Here is a 25,489-nt window from a genome sequence, read left to right as displayed (position 1 = left end):
GGGTTATTAAAAACTAATGTATTGGTCTCAAAAATAGACGGTTTTAAATCACTTTTATTAAAAAGAATTAAAATTGATATTATTGTATAAAAGTAAATTATATTAGAGAGGCCGTTTACAAAAGTTTTTAATTTTTAAAAATTATATTAATTTAAAACATAAAAATTAATTTAATATTATTTTAATAAAAAATTTTTTGGTGATAATATTATTTTAATCATAATATATATATATATATATATATATATATATATATATATATATATATATATATATATATATATATATATTTCGTTTATACTGTAAACGAGATAATTTTGAATATATCTCAATGAGATATGTGTAATTTTTCAAATTTCAAATATACCGTTTGCAAAGGAGATATGTAACAAGATCTAAAATTATAAATAGTATTTAATATGAGAAGTGCTAGGGGACCAACAGATTTTGTTATTTGTAGCCATCAATTAGCCATCCTTAGTATTTTTAATAATGTGAAATTATATTTAATAGTGTGAAATTATTCACTTTCTTTTGTTAGTTAAGTGCTGGTCAGATTTTAATAAAAGAATTAACTAAATTAATTAGTGATGACAAACATTATTTTTGGATAAAATAAATAATTAGTGTTGATTATTAATAATTGTATGTTACTAATTATTTTACTAAATATTGCAGGCCAAAATTAAATCTAGCAGCCCAAATTGGAATGAAAATAAAATAACAAGGTTGGTGGGCTGGTAAATCAAGCGAAGCCCAAAAGGAACAAAACCAAAGAAATTAAACGGGTTGCCTATTAGATATCAGAACTAAGCCCAATTTGAATTCAGCAAATCCCTCCGTCTTGCTTCCAAAGCAATGTTCTCTTTCTCTGTCTAAGTCAAATCACAAAACTCAGAAAAAGTAAGAAAGAGAGCTTAGTTCCTAAGCTAGTCATGAAAGAAGAAAGAAAGAGAAAGACTAAGCTTGAAAGGCAGAAGTCTAATCAACCATTTCAAACCAAATCAAGCTTAGGTAAAGGTTAAAGGTAACCCATTTCCTTTTACATGCATCAGATCTTCTTCTCTTCATCTTCAACGTTCTGTCTATCCATTCTGAGTTATATGGAAAAGAGGATTTCTATTCTTCTCTGCTGTGCATCTACGGTTGAAAATATGTCTTGGGGACCAAGTTGTGTTTCAATGGTCAAGATCTGGGTTTACCATTAAAGAAATATATATATTTTTTTTGTGATAATGTGGCTTTCGGTCAAGATAGAAAAGTCAGAAGTAAAGTTTTCATTGTGAGGATAAATGAGAAAAAGTGAGTGTGTGGGTTGGTGAAGCACAGTGCTCAAGGAGTTGACCTAGGAAGAAGAACCCAACAATATGCAAGGAGATAAAAGAAGACTTTCTGCTCATTCAGAAACCAAGGAGAGAAAACCAGAGTTTAGCGAGTTGTGTTCTGTGAAGAGTTCCCTAAAGAAGTTCCTCTACTTGGATAATGTTTTCTTTCAAAGAAGCATTCGGCCAATACTGAAGAACCAAATCAGAGGTTTGCAAGTCTGGTTTATCACATAGCAAAGAGGCTGTTGATGAAGTCAATCTCCTTCATGTTTTACAGATTGTAAAGTATTTTTCAATGTTTATCTTTATGTAATTTCTTGAGTGAAAAGGCATATTGAGAGAGCTCAAGTAAAAACCATTAGTGGAAAAAGGTTGAGTGATACACTTGAGAGAAAAATCTAGAATTATTTTCAGATTTCTTTAGGTGTGTTTATGTCTTGTATCTTGTACTTGTGAGGTATCCCTTTCTTAGTTGGGTTAGCACTAAGAGTGAATAGTTAGGTATTAGCATAGCCAATGTCAAGTTAGGTTAGAACTTGAGTGTGAAAGGATTGTGTCGATCATGTGGAATTGGTGTATGTAATACTTTTAACTATAGTGAAAATTCCTCCATTGTTGTAGAGGAGACTGGATGTAGGTTGCATAGCACAAGGCAACCGAACCAAGATACATGCTGGTGTTAGCTTCTCTCTTCTCTGCAATGTTCTGTTTTCTGATATTCATGAGACAAAAATAAATTATCTCATAAATTTTCGCTGCTGAGTTCAAATAGAATAAGAATTCAAAGTTTGTTTTAAAGGGTCATTTCAGTAACTTAAAAGAAAGGCATAGATTCAACTCCCTTCTCTAAGCCTACCACAACCTTCACCTTATAGAAGCGGTATGAAATAAATTTGATATATTTTTTATATAAAATAATTTTTATTATATATAATTTATAAAAATATATATTTATAATTACGAGATACCTAAACACAACATATCTTGATTGAAGTATTCTACCATCTTAGCTAACCATTGTATTTATTATTATACCTATTGAATTTATAAATAGATCAATTAATAGATAGTTTCTATTAATCCACTAGTTAATACAAGACAAGACACAATTCCTTCTCATTCTACACGTCCTTTTTTCTGAAAAATGGTTCTTTTTGCTTTCCGGAAATTTCATTTTGTTTCTTTTTCCTAAAAAGGAAATTCTAACCAATCGGGAAGTATAGAAAATTACTACAAACTACAAAGTACTACAAAGCATGTTCATGCTGAGCCAAAGTATCTTCATTTCATTCCTCCAATTAACCGCTTTTCCATTTTTGCTGGGACTGAAAAAGAAATAGGGATCATCAATTCATGATAATGGGAACCCTCACCACCATAGACCCACTCTTCCTCCTTTGCTGCGGACAAAATAATCTTCCAATTCAACAACGATCTTCCAATCACCACCACGAATTCAAACCCTTCTTCACTTGCTTTTCCACCAATAACAACAACAACGCATTTTCTACCACTACCACCTTTTTCCACCCCCATAGGTTTCTTTCTCATGTGGTTGCTGCTTCTGAAATCGACACGCCTAACGTGCAATGCTCCCCTCATCAATGCTCTGATGATCTGCTTTTCACCAATATTTTCCCAATCAAGAGAACACAAATGGTTCTCAACTTAACCATCTAATATATGAAACAATGTTTTTTGAACACGAAAATATTTTTGATATGCATATTATGTGTTTTTGTTAATGTCTATGCGTGAGTATGTGCATGGTTTTCTAAGAAATTGTTGGGGAATATACTCGGAAGAGAAAAAAAGATTGATAATGGTAAACTTATGTTACAAAATTTCCCCCTTACTTGTAACTTAACATGCCTTATGTGGAATGTATCTCAGCATATTTTGGCGTTTGCCATTACGGGATTGTTGTCTTGATTGTAACGAAATCTTGCAGATGGAGGGAATGATTTTCGTGAGATTAGATCAGAGTAAGGATTTGAGGAATTGGGAGCTTACAGTGGGTTGCAATCTACCTGGAAAATGGACTCTTCATTGGGGAGTTTCCTATGTTGATGACATTGGGAGGTACTTAGTACATATTATTGTTGATTTCTCTTTATATTTACTATTTTCATTTTGAGTATTTTTTTGTTTCGGAAGTTGGTGAGGAAAATAAATAAATAAATAAATAACTAAATAGAAATCTCTTTTTCAAATCATTTCACACTGCTTATATTTTTTAAAGAGGAGTGCTAGGGGCCAGCAATTTTTGTGTTTTGTAACCATCAATTGGCCATCAATAGTCTTTTTAATGGTGTGAGATTACATCCAATGGTGGGAGATCACTCACTTTTCTCTTGATGGTTAAGTGCTGGCCACAAAACACAAAAATTGTTGGCCCTCTAGACTTTTCCTTACAATCATGAAAAAAGAAAATATGAAGACAAAACACAAAACAAATAAGCTCTAAGAACTCTCTTTCCTTTAAGTTTGAAACCATGCTGTTGTATGTTAATTGATAATGTTAGTGACCCTATAAAGTTCTTGATTCTTGCAGGGAGTGGGATAAACCTCCTTGTGATATGATACCGCCTGGATCTGTTACTATAAAGGTAGACAATGGCTTCATGGCCTGCCATGATCACTTATGCTGCGTGCTCATTATTCGCATGGCAAAAGTTTGAGTTGGAAAGTAAAAATTTCAGGACTATGCAATAGAGACACCCCTGAAAAAGTCATCAATATCTGCTGATGAAGGAGATACATTTTATGAAGTCAAGATTGATCTTAAGCCCGACAGCAAAATTTCCACAATTAATTTTGTTCTCAAGGTTTAGGTTTAACAATTACAAGTTGTATCTGTTTTGTTGTTAGTAGTAGATAACTTGATGGATCTTGGAATCCTTTTTGACTGAACATTGTTTTTCTTCCTTTCGCTGCTTCCGTTTGCTACTTTGGTTTTCTGAATTTGGTTGATTTAGGATGACGAAAATGGAGCTTGGCATCAATATAAGGGAAGAGATTTCAAAGTTCCTTTGGCCAAATACCTTAAGACACCTAAAAGGGGCTTTAGTTTATGGCCAGGTTTCTGAAATCATTGCATGTTGTGATTTTATTTACTTTGCTGATAAAGTGTATATTACCTTCTCATTTTAGTGCTCTGAGGGTATCAAATTAATCATTATCCTGTGATGCAGCTCCTGATTTGTAGTTTCATTACTTGTAGGAGGTTTGACAAAGATATGTAACATTCTCCTGAAGTCAATAACAACAGTTCGCAATGATCAAGATAAAAGCAGTGAGCTAATTAATCCAAAACAGGAAAATGGTCAACTAGAAGGTTTCTGTATAGAAGTGCCTATCACAAAGGAGATTGATTTCAATAACTCTGTTACTGTCTCTGTTAAAAAGTGTTATCAGTCTGAGACATTAAAAAATGTCCTATATTTAGAAACTGACCTACCTGGAGATATTGTACTTCACTGGGGACTTTGCAGGGGCAATTCAAGAAGGTGGGAAGTTCCACCTGGTCCTCATCCACCAGGAACAGTACCGTATAAAGACAAAGCTTTGAGATCTCAACTGCAGGTACAGTGCTGACAAGCTGTGAATTTTTCTTTCAATGTTTTAGAACATAGCCTTAAGCTATCAAAATAATTTGAATTCTGTTCTTCCGCTGGCGTGGTCCTCGCCATTCATGCATTCTATGAAGATATAGGCATGCTTAATACTTCCAATAGATTTTAAACTTGATTTTTGCACCATATGATTTTCTGTTGCAAGAGGTTGATTTTGTTTAAATTATATGCAGACTACTGACCGGATGCATTGTACTCTCTCTTTCATTTTACTACAATTTCTTTTTTAGACACTGATGTAAGTTTATATACCTTAATGGATACATGCATACTATTGAAGCAACATTGCATTCAAGAACTTTGTACTTGCTCTTGTTATTTTCTCTTATTATTTTTCTTTTAAAAACTTAAAAGTTGAGTTATATTTTGTTGATGGGGATATAGACATTATTGTTGTAGTTAAATGTTTTTCTTTCTTTTTCTCATTATACATCTATTTGGCCATCCTATTTTGCAGGCAGGAGACAGTACAAAAGGATCTTCACTACAAATCACTTTAGGCGAAGAGTTTTCAGGATTTGCTTTTGTTCTTAAGCAAAATGAAACTTGGTTCAAATGCATGGGAAATGACTTTTACGTCTCCCTCTTGGGTTCTAATAGCATCCATAAAGAGGACCAACCAGAAGGTGTGGAGAGGGAATTGACCAAGGGGACAAGTCAAGATGCTTCTTTCCTTTCATTTACTGATGGAATATTCGGCGAAATAAGGAATTTGGTGACAGATATTTCCTCTAATAAGAACAGAAAGATAAAATTGAAAGAGCCACAAGAAAGCATTCTTCAAGAAATAGAAAGACTTGCTGCTGAAGCCTATAATATGTTCAAAAGCTCGGTTTCAACTTTCTCAGATGTAACTTCTACACTAGAGCCTGAGGCCACTGTTGTGGAGCCTGAGGCCGCTGTTGTGGAACCTGAACCTGCTGTTGGATCAAGAATATCGACTCTAGTTCCAAAAGTATGTTCTGCAGAAGGTACGGGATATGAAATATTATGCCAAGGGTTTAACTGGGAATCTCATAAATCTGGAAGATGGTATATGGAGCTTAAGGATAAGGCTTCAGAGCTAGCATCACTTGGCTTTACTGTAGTTTGGTTACCGCCGTGCACTGAGTCTGTTTCACCTGAAGGATACATGCCAAGGGATTTATATAACTTAAATTCAAGGTACTATGTCAAAAGTAGTATAACCATTTAGTTGCTGGCATTAATCTTATTTTAGAACTTATAATAGAAGGACTAGTGTTATCCAAATTGCACTCCAAATATGACCATCATTCACTAAATTGAGTAGCAGACACTGTGGTTTTCATCTGTATATTTATATAATACATGAGGAAACAATTGAGTAGAATGGAATGGGGATCCATGCCTTCTGTTTTGATATTCAAAGATGGAATGGAGTAAAGTGACCACTACATTATTTAGAAATTAGTGTAGAAATGAATGGAATGCCTAGTTTTGTCATAAGAGAAGGAAAAAAAAATGAGGAATTCTACGCTTCTCCCCATTTTGGGGGAAGAAGAATAAAATAATATGACAGAAATGTTATAAAATTCATTTCATGCTTTTCCATTTCATAATTTCCACTATTATGTATTCAAAAGATGAAACTTTTAATTTTTTTTCCTTCTCAGTCCATTGATTTTCATCTCTTTCCACCAATCCAAACATAGTCTTACTCTTGAACTCAAAGGATAGATAACCAGCAAAACACATCAAGAAAAGGAATTGGTGCATGAGTTGTAACAACCTTTCTTTTTTAATAAATATCAGATACGGAAACATTGATGAACTGAAGGATTTGGTGAAAAAATTTCATGAACTTGGAATAAAAACTTTAGGAGATGCTGTTTTAAATCACCGTTGTGCTCATTATCAGAATCCTAACGGTGTTTGGAACTTATTTGGAGGGCGTCTCAACTGGGATGAACGTGCAATTGTTGCTGATGATCCTCATTTTCAGGTTTGTTAGTGAAAGTTCTGGATGTGTGTTTTGTATTTTATTCTCTCTAACTTCATATTAATTAGTAATAATCCTAAATCAGAATCAGATAAAGGGTTCTCTACTTTCTCTATAACACTTCTGGTGAATGTCCGGGTTGTATGATATTGTTATATTGCTGGGTGAATTTTGATACATAATTGATGTCATTCCTTGCCATACAGGGTAGGGGCAACAAGAGTAGTGGAGAGAATTTTGATGCTGCACCAAATATTGATCATTCACAGGAATTTGTGAGAAAGGATATTATAGAATGGTTATGCTGGTTGAGGTTGATATCTCATACCCCTTCTTTTTTCCTTTCTTAGTATTAACAGAAGTGCTGTCAGGGAAAATTTTCATACAGTTGCACAATCAAATTTTTTGGTAGATCATAGATTCTAGTCAAATTATGAGTCGTGTTTCCCTATTATCTTACCTTAGAAAGGTGGCAAGGCGTATGTAGGGCTAGAATCCGACGGAATCGCTTGGTAATATGTTAAAAATGAGCTATGTCTTGACTATCGACCAATAGCTATCTGTTGGCCTGGTACACACTTGATTAGGGCATGCTATTTACTCTCTGCTTTCCCAAAATGTCAGGGATAGATTTGAAATTTAGAAGTATTCGTAATGAATTCTTGTGTGCTTCTTTAATCTTTATGGTGTAATAGTCAACTGACCAATAGTCCGCCCATTTCTTCTTTTCCTTTGTTCCCTCTATTTTTGGGAAGAGAAGCACAGTGGAGTCTTTATACTAAGCAGTATTTCTAAATCGATGAATACATGTTGCTGAATTGCTGCTTATCCCAAATGGACAACCTATTAAGCCCGATTTGTAACTGTCCCAGTACATGTAAGACCGGGATTTTAAGGCATAGAGACGGAGAAACCTTGTCTCCACTGTCCCCATATTCTGGGTGGACTGCAAATATAGAGAAAAACGGATTTGGATCTTCTAAATTTTAAATTTCACTTTACAGGGTAAAGTGTGATCTCTCACTCTTGAATAGTTTCTCTCTCATATTTTCTCTTGGTCCTACCTATGAAATAAATGGTAAGAGATCACATTTTACCCTCTAAAGTGAAAATTCAAAATTTAGAGGATCCAAATTCGAGAAGAACTATCTTGGGACATAAATAGGTTTATTATTTTTTGTTTTGGGATAGTATCAAAATTCAAAACACAGCCTTACAAATACGTATCTCCAATCTTTCTTTTGAGGAAGCTAAACTGAATAGCATCACAGATTTAGATGCTCGGAAGGATTCTCTTTCTCATAAAAATCAGATATCTGAGATCATTTATACTTTGTTTATTAGTGGCCCTAAGTAGTCCTACTCCTGTGTCCTGTAAAGTTCCATTTAAAATTATGTTTTTCTATTATGATTGTTATTTTGGTTTGGATAGAGCACACCAGTTTCTTATATTTTGTGACTTTCAGAAAAGAAGTTGGATATGATGGATGGAGGCTTGACTTTGCCAGAGGATTTTGGGGTGGCTATGTAAAGGACTACATTCAGGCAAGTGACCCTTATTTTGCTGTAGGAGAGTTTTGGGATTCCCTGAGTTACACAGATGGTGAATTGGATCATAATCAAGATGCTCATAGGCAGAGGATAGTTGATTGGATCAATGCTACCAATGGCACTGCTGGTGCATTTGATGTTACAACCAAAGGGATTCTTCACTCTGTAAACACTTACTCAGGCATTTCTTATTTTAACAGCGTCTGTTCAATTTTTTATTTTTATTTTTTGTGTTTTCCATTCCATTTGCCCCTTTTGCATGTTTTAAGACCTGACATATTTCAATTGTTTACTTACCTCAAGTTTTGCCTATTTTTTGAAAGGGTGAAAAAATGTGCTTTTGACATTTTTCTAGCATATGCATGCTGTTAACATTTGTTTTGTCTGACAAAACCTTGAGAATTGGCGCCTCTTATTTTTTCCTGGAGAAATTGATCTTTATAGAAAAGACGATCAACCGTAATGTCTAACAAGCTAGTCCCTTTGCTATATCATCAAAAGGATTTTAGGACATAGATGGATCTATTTCTAGGTAGTTCAAATTGGCCTCTATCAAAAACAAAATCAAGACAAATTCCAGCAAAAAGCTGACAAGGGCTTAACTTGTCCTACCTTGTATTTTATATGTATTTTTAAGTTTTGATTTGATGGACCAATTAGTGAGGGGTTAAGCTCAATTGAATCATTTGATAAGTCTTGCACACAATGGAAGTTATGCTCCAAGGGTGTGCTCAACTCCTTAGTTTTGTACTTTACTTTCTCGTGCACTTTAATCCTTAATCTTATTTTTGAAATTTGTCTCCATTTAGGCATTTGAAAGATGTGAATACTGGCGATTGTCTGATAGTGGTGGAAATCCACCAGGAGTTATGGGGTGGTGGCCATCTCATGCTGTTACCTTTATTGAAAATCATGACACTGGTTCCACCCAGGTTTGAACTTACACCTTGGCAAAATTCAAAACTTATTGTTAAATCATTTTGCTTGGAATTTCTTAAGACTTTTGGTGTAGATCTGCATAATTGCATGCAAATATTTAGTTGAATAGTAGTCTAATCAAACCTTGTAACATTTTGAGTTTAGTTTTGATGATCAAACGTTATTTTGAATAATCATTCAAGTACTAGGAGTAAAAGGTAATTACTTTTGCGAATATGGTAATAGTTGAATGGATATTTGTGTAAAAGTTTCTCTTACGGGTTTAATTTGTGTGGACTTCAATGTATTAAAGTTTTACCTAGACCACCAAATTATATACTACCACATCATCACAGTAACCATCTTCCACACCCTCACTCTTTGACTGCTCTTCCATAGGGATGGATTTTATTGATTATACCTGGATATCTTAGGTTTTTTTACACAATCTATATAACTATCCATGAGTTCATCATCAAAATTCTCTAGAAAATATTAGTTGATAAGATTGAAGCTTTTGTTAATTGTTTTGCTATTTGTAAGTGAATTTCGGATAACTCTTTTGGAATTGTTAATACAATGAAGCCAAATTTCGAATAATAGGCATTTTAGTATTGAGATATCATACTGTAGTTATGATGCTTGCAGGAACCCTTATCATTTTGGTATGGTTTGGTAATGATAAAAGTATTAACTCTCTTTTATCAACATCAAGTAAAATATCTTTAATATGTTCTCCTGAAGGGTCATTGGAGATTTCCGAGTGGAAAAGAAATGGAGGGATATGCTTACATTCTTACTCACCCTGGAACTCCATCAGTGTTCTTGGACCACATTTTCTCTCACAATAAAACAGAAGTAGCAACACTTATATCTATCAGGACTAGGAACAAGATCCACTGCAGGAGTGTGGTAAGTATAAGAATATATCCATGTTTGAATACTGGTAATGTATAGTTTTATACTCAATATTTTTGGGAATGAATAGGAAACTTTCCAATATTTTTTGGGAATGTGTGTGATGTTATGCATTTTTGGTATGCATCCTTTTTTCGTTAATAGTTGTTTTTATAATCTTTCTGGTTGTTGCTCTCTATAGTGCTTGGAAGATATAGTATAGAGTTTAATTGAAATCCTCTATGAATTTATAGTAACATCCAATCAAGTGTTGTTATATACACAAAATTAGTTAACTTTACCCCAATTGTCTATAAACTATTTTTTGTTTATGTAACAATACCTAGTTGAATGCCTATGTAATATTGAACATTGATAATGGTTAGAAAATATAAACTCTCTCTTGTGTATGTGCATGCACGTAGAAACAAATATCATGCATGCTTACAAGTTCATGACTCTCTTAATCAAACATTGAGGGTATTATTTAGTTGTGAATTAATATGATGTTATGCACAAATACTGAAGATTTGATATTGTTGGAAAACTGACCTTAATCTTTGCATATGCTTTAAGGTTCAGATTGTTAAGGCAGAATGGGATGTTTATGCATCTATCATTGATGAAAAAATTGCCATGAAGATTGGACCTGGCCACTTTGAACCCCCTGCTGGCTCCCAAAACTGGTCCTTCGCTATTGAGGGAAGAGACTATAAGATTTGGGAGGCAAAATAACTTATTTCATCATTACTCATTAGTATATAAAAAGGTATATAGTATGTTTATGAACAAGAAGTAAGCTTATGTACTCGAGGATAATATGCTGTAAAATTCGGATATGGTAGGCTCCAATATTAGAGTGAGTTTTATCACGCTATTAGTCACAGCCATCTAAGCAACACAATCAAGAAGGTTGCGTAAAAAGGTCCATTACTTCCAAAGGCAAGATTGGCAAGCTTATTTGGAACTTGCTGAATGTGAATGTGTTTGGGGGCAAAAAAAAAAAAAAAGTCAAGAAATGAGTTGTATACATGCTATATTTTCCATAGTAGGATATTCAGGTTCTTAATGTATAACAGTATAAAAGGTCATTTTAGTATAATTATATTTCGGTGATCATGTTGATTTTTTTTTGTCTTTGAAAGAAGCTAGAACACAAGGGCCGAGAAAAAAAAAACACAAAACACAAAACAAGAATTAAGTAGGCACTACTAAATCCCTACTGAGAACGTTTCGCAACTGTTGCCAAGGCTCTAACCACTCCACCAAATCAATCCCATCCTAAGCCCCTCTATTAGTTAGCAGGTCAGCAGCTGAATTTGCTTCCCTTCTCACCAGACTAAAATGAACTTTCCAATTCAAAGCCAATAACTTTTTAATTTTCAACATTAGATCACCATCAGTGTTATAGTTGGCCAATCAGAATCAAATTGAAGTCTTAGATAAACCTCTATTGAGTCAGTTTCGATTATGACTTATTTGAACTCACACTCCTAAGCAAGAACCAAATTCCTCCATAGAGCAAAAAGTTCACACCTGAAAATTTCCTAATTAGGGAGATATCCTGAGCAACCTTTTCTCCAAGTTCCATTTTTATTCTGAAGAAGACAACCAAATTCCGCAAGATTTTACTCATGGTAAATGCTGGCATAGTGGCATCACAATTTATTTTGACCATATCGTTTGGAGGAGGAGACCAAATCACACTATCATCAAGTTCATGAAGGAGGTGGTTTGAGCGGCTGAAAATTTTCAACTCCTGAGCAGGCCTCCTGCCAGAAAAGGCAACTTTATGATCAGACCATTCCTCTTCGGGATTAAAAATTTACTAATTTCTATGACGCCAAATCTATCGTATACCTGTGAAGAAAGTGAAATCAGCTTGCACCATCCGGCATCGAAAAATATCCAAGGGGTTCACTAAACCAGCCATAGAGCTGCCGATGCCAAACAAGGACACACCCAGAATGGACCACACGTTTCGAGCTCGATAACACTCAAAAAGCAATGGTAAGCTGATTCTTTTGACCATTGCAGCGAGGGTAGAGATCCGACATCGCTATCCCGCACCGAAATCGAAAAGCTGCTGTGGGCAAGGCTTCTTGGATGCAGAGCCAAACAAGAACCTTCAATTTTTCTGGAATTTTTGAGCGCCACAACCAGTTTCAATTGATGTGGGTATCCCAATGGTATTCCTTTGCAAGGGCCAAATATATCCCTCTTTTGTTGAGTAGGTTTTGGTAGAGGATGAAGACCACCACCATCCAGGGTTACCACCAATGTGAGGAGTTGAATAAATACCCATAGTAGTCCCTGAAATTCGCGCAAATACTCAATGTAATCCTCAAGATCCCGATTTTTTCATTGTAACTCTCCAGATAGAGCTCCGAGCACTCAAAGTGGTTCCTGGACATATTTTTGGTGATGAGTCATCACCAGAACGCTGACGTGAACTGGCTCATTTTCAATTTATACCCACATTGATCCTTCGCAGTTGGTGTTATTGTACAAAGCCCCAGTCATGCACCCTTGGCTCTCCCTCTTCCTCGCGTTCTTTATCGTATTCTTCAGGCTCCCAATTCTCTTCCTCTACGCTCTCCAAACCTACATCCACCCCGATGCCCAACCCTCCACCTCCAACGACCTTCGTGCTGCCATTCGCCACCCTAGCATCCGTATTCTAGTTTTAAGTGATACTGGTGTAGATTGGCAAGTTGCCAGGTTCCTTTCTATATCTTTTCCCAACTTATATTTGCTGCTTAAATTTCCATCATGTTTGTTAGGAGTCACTAAATGTTTCATGTTTAACTGGGCAGGTTGAATGGCTTAGATAATCATTGATAGCTATTGAAGAGCTACATCTTATTGAAAACAATATAAGTAGAGTACTAGTACATTTTGTTTTTGGTTCATTATTCTCGTTAAACTATGGAGAGCAGTTGAATAAACATTAGAAATTGAACCATTTGATCACACTGCAAGATTTCTCTAAAAGGTAAAAACTATGTACCGAATATTTTTTCAACATGTCTCTCATGTCTGATTGAGTTATTGTGTCTTTTGCTTCTTGTAAATACATTTTTTTTTTTAGTGTATACTCTTCTGGAACTGCTTTCTTTACATCACATGGATGTAGTCAGATTATGAAATCATAATTTACCATAACCCCAAGACTGACCCTTGAGGCTGAAATTTATTTATAAACAAAAAATTTACCATCACATGGATGTAGTTTGATTGAGTTATTGTGCATTTGATCCTTTTTTGAAATAAATAAATAAATTGAAAAATCCTAAACTACAGTTTGGTAAATTTATTAACTTGATATAGGGATATGTAGGTATCACTTTGAAGTGTGTTGGAGTATCCATGGGTGAGAAGCAACCGTTGACAAAGAAGCTGCCAGTAACAACTACAGTTAAAAATCTATTCTTTTATTAATGTAATGTTCACCCTGTTTAGACCTAACACAGTTTTTCTAATTAACTTGTTTTTCTCAGGTTGGTAAGTTGAAATTTATGTGAGGGCTTTTTTAAACTGAAGTCATTGGAGATATAGTTATTTCTTCAAGAAGAGGTTTGTTTTCATTGAAAAAAAAAGAAATAGCACGTGTGTTCAAATCACGAATGCCTGATTCAGTTATCGGCGACTTAATCTTGAAAAATCATTTCATTTTCCCTTGATAGAAAGATCAGATATTGAAGAGGTTCTTTTGTGCTGAAATTTCTACCCCATTCTGATTAGCTGCAACTAATTTTAAAAGTTGGCTTGCAAATGAATGTATTTTGAAGTGGTAGACTGATTGAGTGTGGTTATAGGCCAACATTAGATGTGTCATGTGTGTTTGAGGCCCTGCTGAATTGGATTTTCTTTACCCTTTCATGCCACAAATATTTTCTGATTCCATTGCAAACAGATTTGGATCTTGCACGCCAAAAAAGAATAATGGCATTATTTGGAAAATGAGCTCAAATCTATTATAAATATGTTGTTTATGGAACATTTATTTTTACAATGCAGCTTCGGATTAGTCCCTCAAAAAGTATTGTTGTTTCTGTTTAGTTCTTGGATTAGTTGGCATGGAATATAGGATAAATAGAAGGGTTAAATGGAAAATTTGTGATATCTTAAGGGACTCTGCTTTATGCTTGCAGATCCCACCGAAATTTGGATTTAACCACATATGCTGCTAAAGAGCTTCTAAAGTTAGATAGAGAGCGATGAACAAGAAGAGATGAAGTTTACAAAAATTTGGGGTTTTAGGGTTAGATATAAAGGGAGGGACCAACGTGGGTACAAATTGGAAATTGGCCAGCTCAGATAGCCGTTGGACCCCTCCAACGTGGCAAACAGAGGCCACGTCAGTGCTCCGGTGATGACTCATCACCAGAAATATATCCAGGGACCACTTTGAGTGCTCGGAGCTCTATCTGGACGACTACAATGGGAAATCGGGATCTTGAGGATTACATTGAGTATTTGCGCGACTCTCAGGGACGACTATGGGTATTTACTCGTGAGGAGTTATACCAAGAATGAAATTTTTAATATCCAAGGAAAGAGGAGTGGCCAACGAATCCAAGTGCCAAACAAAATTAAAACAAATATCTTCTAGGTTCTGAAATGTGGACATAAAAGAGAAATTTTCCAATATACCTAAGAAGACTCCAAGTATGATGCCAAACTGATTGATGAAGGGAGTCTATACACCAAGAAAAATCATCCTTCAAAAATTAAGCGCCAAAGCAATACCATGTCAACAGTTAGAAGCGTTTGTGGAAATCTTAAAATCCAAGCTATAACAACGCTCTATGTATTTTTTTGACATGTGTTTAACCCATAATTTATCCTTATAAGAAAGAATTTGCCAGACCAGCTTACCTAACAAAGCCAAATTCACACAGTGAGCATCTCTAAAACCAAGGCCACCATATTTCTTGGGAGCAATAAGAGTTTTCCATTTAACTAAAGGAAGTCTCTTACCATTGCTCTGACCCTTTTACAAGAATTGTCGGAATTAATTTTCTCGCAAGCATAAGAAGGGAAGAGGGATACTTGCATCTGGGAAGTGGGAATAAAAGCACTAACTGATTTAATTAAACAAATCCTACCAGCTTTATTTAAAAGTCGACCCTTCTAACTAGAAAGTCTACTTCGAATTTTTTAATAACATCATGTGCCCCTCTTTTAGAGACACGAGAATGATTAAGATCTACTCCAAGATACTTTTTCAAATTCTGAGTAAATTTGATGCTAGAGATATCAGTAAATATGCTTCTAAACAGATGAGACATTCTTTGAACATAGAACCTTTGATTTGTGAAAATTAACCTTCATATTGAAAGCCTTGCAGAAAGTGTTAAGAACATCCATAATCAATGCAACTTGGGACTTTGTGGCCTTGCAAAAAAAGAGGTCATCAGCAAACATAAGGTGAGAAATAGTCTGGCTCCCTCGAGAAACAATTATCGGAGACCAAATTCTATTTGAAACTTTATGAGCAATCAAGTAAGCTAACCGCTCTATGCAAAGCAGAAAGAGGTAAGGGGACATGGGATCTCATTGCCTTAAACCACGCTTAGGGCAAAAACTAGGAAGTCTACTGCCATTCTAAAGAAGAGAGAGAAATGACAAGCAAACACAGTTCATAATAAGTCTGGCAGTGCTTTGAGGGAAACCAAAACTGCTTAGAGAATGCTCAAGAAACCGCCAATCTATTATGTCATAAGCTTTTTCTAAATCAATCTTAAAAGCCAAAGCACCTTTCTTGGATTTGGTTCTCTTCATAAAATGCAAAATTTTTTGTGCAATGATGATATTGTCTGTAGTTCCTCTCCCAAGTATAAAGTCCCCTTGTAAAAGGCCTATCATCTCCTCAAGATACCGACGAAATCTATTAACAATCACCTTTATGATAATCTTATAGACCAGATTACACAAACTGATAGGCTGAAAGTCCCTCGTGGTTAGCATTCTCAGTCTTGGGAATAAGAAAAATCAGTGTCTTAAACACATATCGATCAATAAATTCTCCGGAGAAGGCTCTCTGGACAATATACCAAATATAGTGAGCAATAAAATCCCAATATTCTTTAAAAAGGAAAGCTTGGAATCCATTAGGTTCAGGAGCTTTATAAGAATTCATTCCCATCACAACATTCTTCACATCGACAAGGGAAACGGGCTCAGTTAGCCGATTGCAAGCATTAGAGCTCAACTGAGGGAGAGGAATGTCCCCCAGAGCATCAATATCAACTTGTTCTTAAGAATAAAAAAGACCTTGAAAGAACTTAATTGCTTTGGCTTTGACTATATCATTCTCAATGATCCAAGTTCCATCATCCAAAAAAATACATTGATCCTATTCTGTTTCTCCTTATAAGTGTTTGCAAATAGAAAAATTTGTGTTTTTATCATCGAATTTTATCCACTGCACCCTAGATTTCTGGTACCAAAGAATCTCTTCTTGAAGAAGAACTCTATTATATTCCTCATTCAAACTTATTTCCTCTTTCTAGAATACTGAAGAGGATGAATTCTTTAACAGAGACTAAACATGCTTAATCTTCTCTTCCAATTTCTTCTTTCTGACGAAAATATTGCCAAAAATCTCCTTATTGAACTTGGTCGCCCCTGCTGAACCTTCCAAAGGCTAGAGGTCACCAACAGAGAGCCTTTCTGTAACAACCAACCATACAGAGTCTTACGCTTAAGTCATAAAACTGAGGTGGCAAGGTATTACAACCTCTAAAAATAAAATTTAGTATACGTAGTAGTGTGAAAAATGTTTATAACTAGGAGCCTTTGAAGAAAAAGGTGTAAAACAAAATCGAAAATTGCCACACTCCAATTGATAACATAACGTAATAGATAAAGGATAAGCTAACGCGAGAATATATACATGAGAATACCAAAAACACGAATATCAAAACTTAAGATCCGGTTGCAAAGATAACCGGTTCGAGCATATAAGTATATACATATATGTAAAGTAAGGAACCCAAAAGAAACCCGTAAGACGAATTACAAAACTTGTTCTCCAAGATATCCTCTAAGAGGAGTCAACACAGTATGTATTATTTAGTGGAGATAATAAGTATCTAAGCAAAAACAGAAAACCAAAAATAAAGTCCCGAGAACCAAGGATCTTCGCTAATCCAGAAGTCTCCAGCATACCTCAGCGAGAAGCCTCACGACTTGCATCTGAAAACCACAAAAATCCGCATGGGTGAGAATCGGAGGTTCTTAGTATGGTAACAGTGCCCATATATATCTAACATGTAATATCCTGGAAAAACCGAAGGTAATCCTAGAACTTCCAACAGATAAATCAAAGCTTATAAACAGACTAAACCATAAATGGCAACTGACTAAAGATCTTCAGTCTAACTAATACTTCCCTTTCCAAGTCCCTCAGACCTCCCAACCGCCAATAGTAATATAATATCGCAAGCACAATTATATCAGACAAAGAAATATACAAATAGGAAACAGATACGACATTTAGACAATTAGCAAGTAATATGCAATCAATTAGGCAATTCCAAACAATTCACATAATATGCACATGTATGCTTGTCCTAATGGTTGATGAATCTCATTTGTCGGTTATAAAGCCAACCCAACAAGTCCTAGTAGCTAACCTTTGGACTGTCCCTCTGTCGTGCATCCCCAACTTGAGTTATACTCAACATAAATCATAATTCATATCCAACACCCTCACTGGTGTATATTCACGGGGGCGAGCTCATCCGGAACTTTCACAGTGTCCAGCCACACTTACGACATAGGGTCAGCAGAGTATCGAGTCTCCACTTGGAGCACGTGGTGGCTAGCCACTGCTTTCTCCCAGAAAAACTCGTATCTCAGATAGTGGAAGTGCAACATTCACATTTCATTCAATAAGCATATATGCAATCATACTTAGCCATAATTCAATAATGGCTCAGCCATAATTCGGCAATAACTCAATCATCCGGCTCATAATTCAATTCATAACCAGCCAATTCATTAACAATTACAGCCCTTCGCCTCATGGCATATAAAGCACTTCCACCACCATCCTCCGTATCTCATGCAATCATCGTTGATCATCATTGATCATTAATTCTCCCCCTTCTTCATTCACAAGTTATCACATTTTCTAGCTCCTTCCAATTGCTAGGCATATCATAAGGGTTTAAGACATAAGGGGTGAGATCGGAGGCTTAGAAGTATGAAATTTGACTTTGAAAACTCAAAAATCAACCTTGGGGTGAAAACAGGGCCACGCGTGCGCGTCACCCATGCGAACGCGTGAAAAGCCAAATGTTATTGTGACGCGTATGTGTCGCCCACGCGCACGCGTGGATGGGTGAAAATCCAAAGGATGCTTGCGCGTCAGCCACGCGTACGCGTGGGTGCGTTTTGTGTCCCACACACAAAACCAGCGTAATTCCCGCACAACTCTCGGGAAATTTGGCTGGGCAATTGAATTAGCACATCGACGCGTATGCGTCGGCCAGGCGCACGCATGGGAATGAATATTTGAAAATGATGCGTGCGCGTCGGCCACGCTTATGCGTGGGAGTGCGTTCTGCAAAAAATTTTACTAAGTTAAAAAGCTATAGGATTCACAGTTTCAAACCCCAATCTCCCGACGGGCATAACTTCTCCGTTTCAAATCATTTTTCACCCGTTCTTTGAACGGCATAAACACCTCGAATCCAATTTTATTTCTAAATAAGTTTGGTATAAATCGGAGATCTGGAGCCCAAGTTATGCTCCGTCAAAGTGTGCCCAAAAACCACATTTTCATACAAAACCACAAAGTTCCATTTTCAAAACAAACCAATTTCAACCATTTTCAAAACCAACCAAAATATACCAAAAATTAACCTCAAGCCTCCTCAACTTATACAATGACATTTTTATCAAAATCACAAACTACCGTCCCACCATTTTAACTCATCTCAATCAAATAACTCAATTTCAAACACATTTTCATGTCATATATCCTTCCTCATCCCAATTCCCAACAACACCATTTCTAATCAACCATCAACACATACAGTTAATATTATCCTCACCATCAACATGGTTTCACCCATAATTTAAACTCAACCAATCATTAAACATATATTAAAACATGCATATCTCCCATGCATCATACCATCAAAACATCAATATTCATAATCACATATACAACCACACAATTTATCTCAACCATTCAACAACACCAACAATTCAAATCCTATCTTAGAGCCTCTAGCCTAAGTTTTCACACCACATTATATTTTTAGATACAGGAAATCGAGACTATACCTTAGCCGATTTCCCCGCTCAACCAGAGCACTTCCAAATCACTTTTTCACAAGTTCTCAAAGCTTCAACACCTCCAAGAACAGATTTTTAGCACACCAAAGCCATTTTCCAAGATTTCCAAAACCTCAATCAAGTTTCAATACTCACATACACACTACCTAAGCCACAATTATCATAACCAAACACAACAACTCAATACCCAACATCATGAACCAACAAATTCCACTAGGGTTGAGAATCCTACCACACCCAAGGATCAAGGAGACAAGGTTAATCCTCTCCTTCAAGCTAGTTAGGTCCTATAACATCAAAGAGCCAAAAATCTCAACACTTTTTTTTCCATAAAATTCAAATTTAAGGCTGAGAAAACTGGACTAAAATCGTGGCTTACCTCAAGAATAAAATAGTGGGTTTTGTAGAGCTTGTCGTGGTGAATGCGTGGCTGCAAACGGTGCGACAATCGGAGCTCCAGATCAAAAGTTATGGTGGTTTGAAGATCAAATGAGAGATAGAACTTTGGAAGAGTGTTCTTCCCCCATTCTTTGTAATTTCCAGAGTGTTTGAGGTTTAAGGGAGGAGAGAGAGTGCTGTTTTAGGATTTTAGGTTTAGCTTAGTTGGGCCAAGGGCCCAATATGGGTCTGATTGGCCCGGTTTGGCCCGTTCGGTCCAATCTTGGGCCAATTTCTATAAAATTAGTATCGAAATTCTCGTTTCAATCTCCTCTATCATATTAAGCCATAAAAATCACATTTTTGGCTTTCTATAATAAATTCTCATTTATGGGTTAATTAGTCATTAATTAATCATATTTTACATTTGTTGAGTTAAGAAATTAACTAAATTAATTAGTGATGACAAACATTATTTTTGAGCAAAATAAATAATTAGTATTGATTAATTATATTTACTTATTAACTAATTGTTTATTGTTGCAGGCCAAATGTTAATAGCCCAAATGGAATAAAAGGCATTCAGCAAAGAATATTGGGCTGAAAGCAAAATAAAGAGCCCAAGCAAAAGCAAAGAAAGAAACCAAAGAAATTAAATCGGGCCAAGCATACCAATACCCAATCCAAGCCCGATCTGGTTTCAGAAATGCAAATCCCTCTCTTTTGCTTAACCAAAAGCAACGTCCTTTTCCTCTCTAATCAAGTCACATCAAAACTTCAGTAAAGTAAGAAAGAGAAAGAGAAGAAAAGCTTTCTCCATAAGCCAGTAACCAAAGAAGCAAGAAAGAGAAAATTGAAGCTTGAGGCACAGAAGCAAAGAACAGAAAATCCAAACTAAATCAAGCTTAAGAAAGGTAATCCATCTCATCTTGCATGAATCAGATCTTCATCCCTTCTTCCCAACTCTCTGCTATATCCGAAAATGGTATTCAAGGGAAAGTGGTTCTCTGCCCTATTCTACTCCACATTTACGGTCACAAGTGATTCTTGGGGACCAAGTTGCATCTCTATGGTTCAGATTTGGTTGACCATTGGAAGACAATATCGGTTACTCCTACATGGCTTTCGGTCAAGTTGGAGAAGTCAGAAGCAAAGATCCTACTTTGATGTTTGAGAAGAAAAAGTGAGCTTGTGGGTTGGTGAAGCTCAAGGCTCAAGGTGTTGACCTTGGAGGAAGAACCAAGCCACATGCAAGGAGATAAAAGAAGCTTGCTGTTTATTCAGAAGAAAAAGGAGAGAAAACCAGTGAATAGAGGTTATTGTTCTGAGAGAGCTCTTTGAAGAAGTTCAACTAACTGGACAGTGTAACCTAATAAAAGGTGCATTCCGCCAGTATGAAGAACTGAATCAGAGGCTTGCTAATCTGGTTTTTCGCATAGCACAGAGGCTGTTGATGAAGTCAATCTCCTTCATGTTTTACTGATTGTAATGTTCTTTTCAATGTTTATCATTCTGTAATTTCTAGTGAGAAAATGCATTGTGAGAAAACTCAAGTAAAAGCCATGAGTGGAAAAAGGCTGAGTGAAACACTTGAGAGAAAAGCCTAGAGTTATTTTCAGATTTCTTTAGGTGTGTTTATGTCTTGTATCTTGTACCTGTGAGGTATCCCTTTCTTAGTTAGGTTAGCACTAAGAGTGAATAGTTAGGTATTAGCATAGCCAATGTCAAGTTAGGTTAGAACTTGAGTGTGAAAGGATTGGGTCAATCCTGAGTTATTGGTGTATGTAATACTGTTAACTATAGTGAAATTCTTCCATAGTTGTGGAGGAGACTGGATGTAGGTTGCATAGCACAAGGCAATCGAACCAGGATATATGCTGGTGTTAGCTTTTCTCTTCTCTGCTGTGTTCTGTTTTCTGATATTCATGAGACAAAAATAAATTGTCTCATAATTTTCCGCTGCTAAGTTAAAATAGAATCAGAATTGCAAATCTGTTTTAAAAGGGTAACAACAGCAACTAAAAGGAAGGCATAGATTCAACCCCCCTTCTCTAAGCCTACCACAACCTTCAATTGGTATCTGGAGCTAAGGTCTCAAGAATCAAACTTAACCGCTTGGAGCAAATATCCAATGGCGAACAATCTGGGCACAACCACAATTGCCTACACCCTCACTGAAGGCCAGTCAAACAACCGGCCACCTTTCTTTAACGGAAAGAACTATTCCTACTGGAAAGAAAGAATAAGGATCTTTATCCAATCCATTGACTACAACTTATGGAAGATCGTTGTGAGTGGCCCCAAGATCCCAACAAAAACAAGTGTTGATGGAGTGGTGACTCCGAAAGAAGAAGCTGAATGGAATGAAGATGACAAGAAGAAGATAGAGCTGAACGCTAAAGCAATCAACCTTCTTCACTGTGCTATCAGCTTTGAAGAGTACCGGAAGGTGTCTAGATGCAAGACAGCCAAAGAAATCTGGGAAAAACTTCAGGTTACACACGAAGGCACTAAACAAGTCAAAGAAACGAGGATTGATATGCTGCGAAAAGAGTATGAGATGTTTAGCATGAAGGATGGAGAAAGCATTGATGAAGCATTTGAGAGATTCTCAATCATAATCAACAACCTTGATGCTATGGGTACAAACTATGCAGAACAAACCTTGGTGAGAAAACTCCTTAGAAGCCTCACAAAAGAGTGGGAAAACACTGCCACTGTCCTAACCGAGAGTAACAACATAAGTCCCATAACCTATGATGAGCTGAGAGGAAAACTCCTTGCCTATGAAGCCACACACACAAACACAGACACAAAGAAAAAGGGAATAGCCCTCAAGTCACAAATAGAACCAAAAGAGAGTGAGTCTAGTGATGGTATTTCAGATGACGAACTTTTATTTTTTGCTAGGAGATTTAGAAGGATGATGAAAAGCAAGGGCAAATACAAGGGTTCAAGTTCAAAGGAGCAAAAGATGGACTTGAGCAAGGTGACATGCCATCATTACAAGGAGGTTGGACACTTCAAATCAAACTGTCCAAAGCTCAAAAAGGAGGACAAAGGCAAGAGGAAAAGGAAGAGAGTACTCATGGCAGCTTGGGAGGATCTTGAGAATGACTCAAATGAAGAAGAAGAACCTGAAGGAGATGACAAAGACTGCTTCATGGCTAGAAACAACAATCTTGATGAGGTAAACTATTATGATTTGACCATTGAGGATTTGCATGTTATTATTGATGATCTCACTTTAAACACATCAAAACTGCTTGATAAATACAATAAATGCAGATCTGAAAGAGACGTGTTAAGAGCTGAAAATGAATTTTTAAAAGAAAAAGTGAAGGAAACTGAATGTGCTTTAGACATCATTGAAGAAAACAGATTTCTAAAATCTGAACTTGAAAAATTAAAAGGAAAGCACATTGTGGATCCTTCACATGAGTTAATTGCTGAAAATAAAAGATTAAATGATATGATTAAAAGGCTGAATGGTGACTTAGCAAAATTTGCTCAAGGTTCTAGTAACTTGGACAAATTACTTGCAAGTCAAAGACCATTGTTTGAAAAATCTGGTTTAGGCTACATAGCCAAGGAAGATATATTTTCTAACATTTCCTCTATAAAGTTTGTGGCTTCTTCATCAAATACCAAAACTATACCAAACAAATCTGGTATTGAAAATGCTCCAACACTTGAAGAAAAATTTGATGAAGTATACACAAGTGAAACTGACCCTTCACCAAAAATTGAACCGAGTTCAAACCGGCCAGGTTTGGGTTATGTTTCAAAAAATGAGGCTGTTTTCAAGAAACCACCATTTTACAACAAAACCTCATATTCGAAAGGTAAAAATGTTCAAAAAAATTCTAGTGAAAATGCTTTTGCAAAGAGGAATAACTTTAATAAAAATCAGTTTGTTAAAAGAAATGCATCTCCTCCAAGAACCAGAAAATTTCAAAGCTTTAATCATTTCAAGCAATATAACTCACATCAGTTTCAGAAACACACACCAGAAAATCATTGTGTTAATTGCAAGAAATTTGGTCACTCATATGCACAATGCTTCATTGAAAAGAGAGTTGTAGGAAACAAAGTCTACAATGTTGTTTGTGATTTCAATGCACTTGGGCAACCAAGATGGATTAACTTCAAAGGATCCAAATTAATTTGGATACCTAAGGCTACTTGAAACTCATCATGCAGATTTGCCTAGCATCCAAGAACAAAAAGGACATGTGGTACATGGATAGTGGATGTTCAAGGCACATGACTGGAAGGTCAACCTACTTCATCAAACTAAATAAGTATGATGGAGGTTTTGTGACCTTTGGAGATGATGGTAAAGGTAAAATCATTGCTGTTGGAAAAGTAGGTAATGAGCAATCTACTTTCATTGATGATGTGCTTTTGGTTTGTGGTTTAAAGCACAATCTTTTGAGTATAAGTCAGCTGTGCGATTTAGGATATTTAGTTGTTTTCAAAAAGCTTGAATGCTGTGTTGTTAATGAAAAAACAAATGAAGTGATGTTTGTTGCCAAGCGTTTCAATAATATGTATGGACTTACTCTTGATGAACTAAAGAATCAAAATGTAGCTTGTCTTCACTCTAAAGAATCTGAAAAGTGGTTATGGCACAAGAGATTGGGCCATGCAAGTATGTTTCAAATAAACAAACTTGTAAAGAAAGAATTAGTAAGAGGTCTTCCTTTGATAAAATTTGACAAAGACATCACTTGTGATGCTTGCCAAATGGGAAAGCAAACAAAAAGTTCTTTTAAACCAAAGGAAGACATCTCTACTAAAAGACCACTTGAGTTGCTACACATTGATTTATTTGGTCCAACAAGAACTCAAAGCCTAGGTGGTAAACATTATGGTTTAGTAATTGTGGATGACTACACTAGGTTTGGTTGGGTTTTATTTCTCGCACACAAAAATGAAGCCTTTTCGGCCTTTGAACCTTTTTGCAAGAAAATTCAAAATGAAAAGGATTTGAAAATCTCTTCTATAAGAAGCGATCATGGAACTGAATTTGAAAATAATTTGTTTGAATCCTTTTGTGAGGAATTTGGAATATCTCACAACTTCTCTTGTCCAAGAACACCACAACAAAATGGTGTTGTGGAAAGAAGAAATAGAAGCATACAAGAGATGACAAGAGCCATGCTTTGTGAGAATAATGTTCCAAAATTCCTTTGGGCTGAAGCGGTTAACACAGCTTGCCACATTTTAAATAGAACAATCATAAGGAAATTTTTGAAGAAAACCCCTTATGAACTTTGGAAAGGCTACCCACCAAACTTAGATTACTTGCACATCTTTGGATGCAAATGTTTTGTTTTAAATAACAAAGAAAATTTGGGAAAATTTGATCCAAAGGCTTATGAGTGTTTGTTTATAGGATATTCCACAACTAGTAAAGCATATAGGGTTTATCATCAAGATGCTAGAATTATTGAGGAGTCCATACATGTTACATTTTGTGATACTAACTTGGTACAAAGCATTTT

General features: G+C 35.9%; 1 protein-coding gene and 2 long non-coding RNA genes across 5 annotated transcripts; 2 read left to right on the top strand and 1 right to left on the bottom strand.

Moving 5' to 3' along the window:
- Positions 1–2,452: 2,452 nt before the first annotated feature.
- On the top strand, positions 2,453–11,411 carry LOC112750202 (alpha-amylase 3, chloroplastic). Of its 3 annotated transcripts, none has more exons than XM_025798801.3 (13): positions 2,453–2,984; positions 3,277–3,407; positions 3,880–3,934; positions 4,028–4,153; positions 4,304–4,406; positions 4,549–4,910; positions 5,418–6,124; positions 6,734–6,923; positions 7,127–7,233; positions 8,387–8,636; positions 9,281–9,403; positions 10,134–10,301; positions 10,863–11,411. In XM_025798801.3, the coding sequence occupies exons 1-13, from the start codon at positions 2,679–2,681 to the stop codon at positions 11,019–11,021; spliced, it is 2,787 nt and encodes a 928-aa protein (XP_025654586.1). In that variant the 5' UTR covers positions 2,453–2,678; the 3' UTR covers positions 11,022–11,411. The 3 variants fall into 3 exon arrangements, with proteins under 3 accessions (XP_025654586.1, XP_025654587.1, XP_025654588.1); XM_025798802.3 differs by having other exon boundaries at positions 10,869–11,297; XM_025798803.3 differs by lacking the exon at positions 7,127–7,233 and having other exon boundaries at positions 6,840–6,923.
- Positions 11,412–11,643: 232 nt separating this feature from the next.
- Positions 11,644–12,570, bottom strand: LOC112750203 (uncharacterized). The gene is made up of 2 exons (XR_003175447.3): positions 12,147–12,570; positions 11,644–12,058 (listed from the first exon to the last, which is right to left on the bottom strand). It is a non-coding gene; the product is annotated as an uncharacterized lncRNA (long non-coding RNA).
- A 582-nt stretch (positions 12,571–13,152) lies between these two features.
- LOC140179652 (uncharacterized) lies at positions 13,153–13,823 on the top strand. Its single transcript, XR_011873393.1, has 3 exons — positions 13,153–13,281; positions 13,627–13,703; positions 13,787–13,823. It is a non-coding gene; the product is annotated as an uncharacterized lncRNA (long non-coding RNA).
- The last annotated feature ends 11,666 nt before the right edge of the window (positions 13,824–25,489 follow it).

Source organism: Arachis hypogaea, chromosome 15, assembly GCF_003086295.3.
Source record: "Arachis hypogaea cultivar Tifrunner chromosome 15, arahy.Tifrunner.gnm2.J5K5, whole genome shotgun sequence".
Lineage (NCBI taxonomy): Eukaryota > Viridiplantae > Streptophyta > Magnoliopsida > Fabales > Fabaceae > Arachis > Arachis hypogaea.
This window is presented reverse-complemented; position numbering and strand designations above follow the sequence as displayed.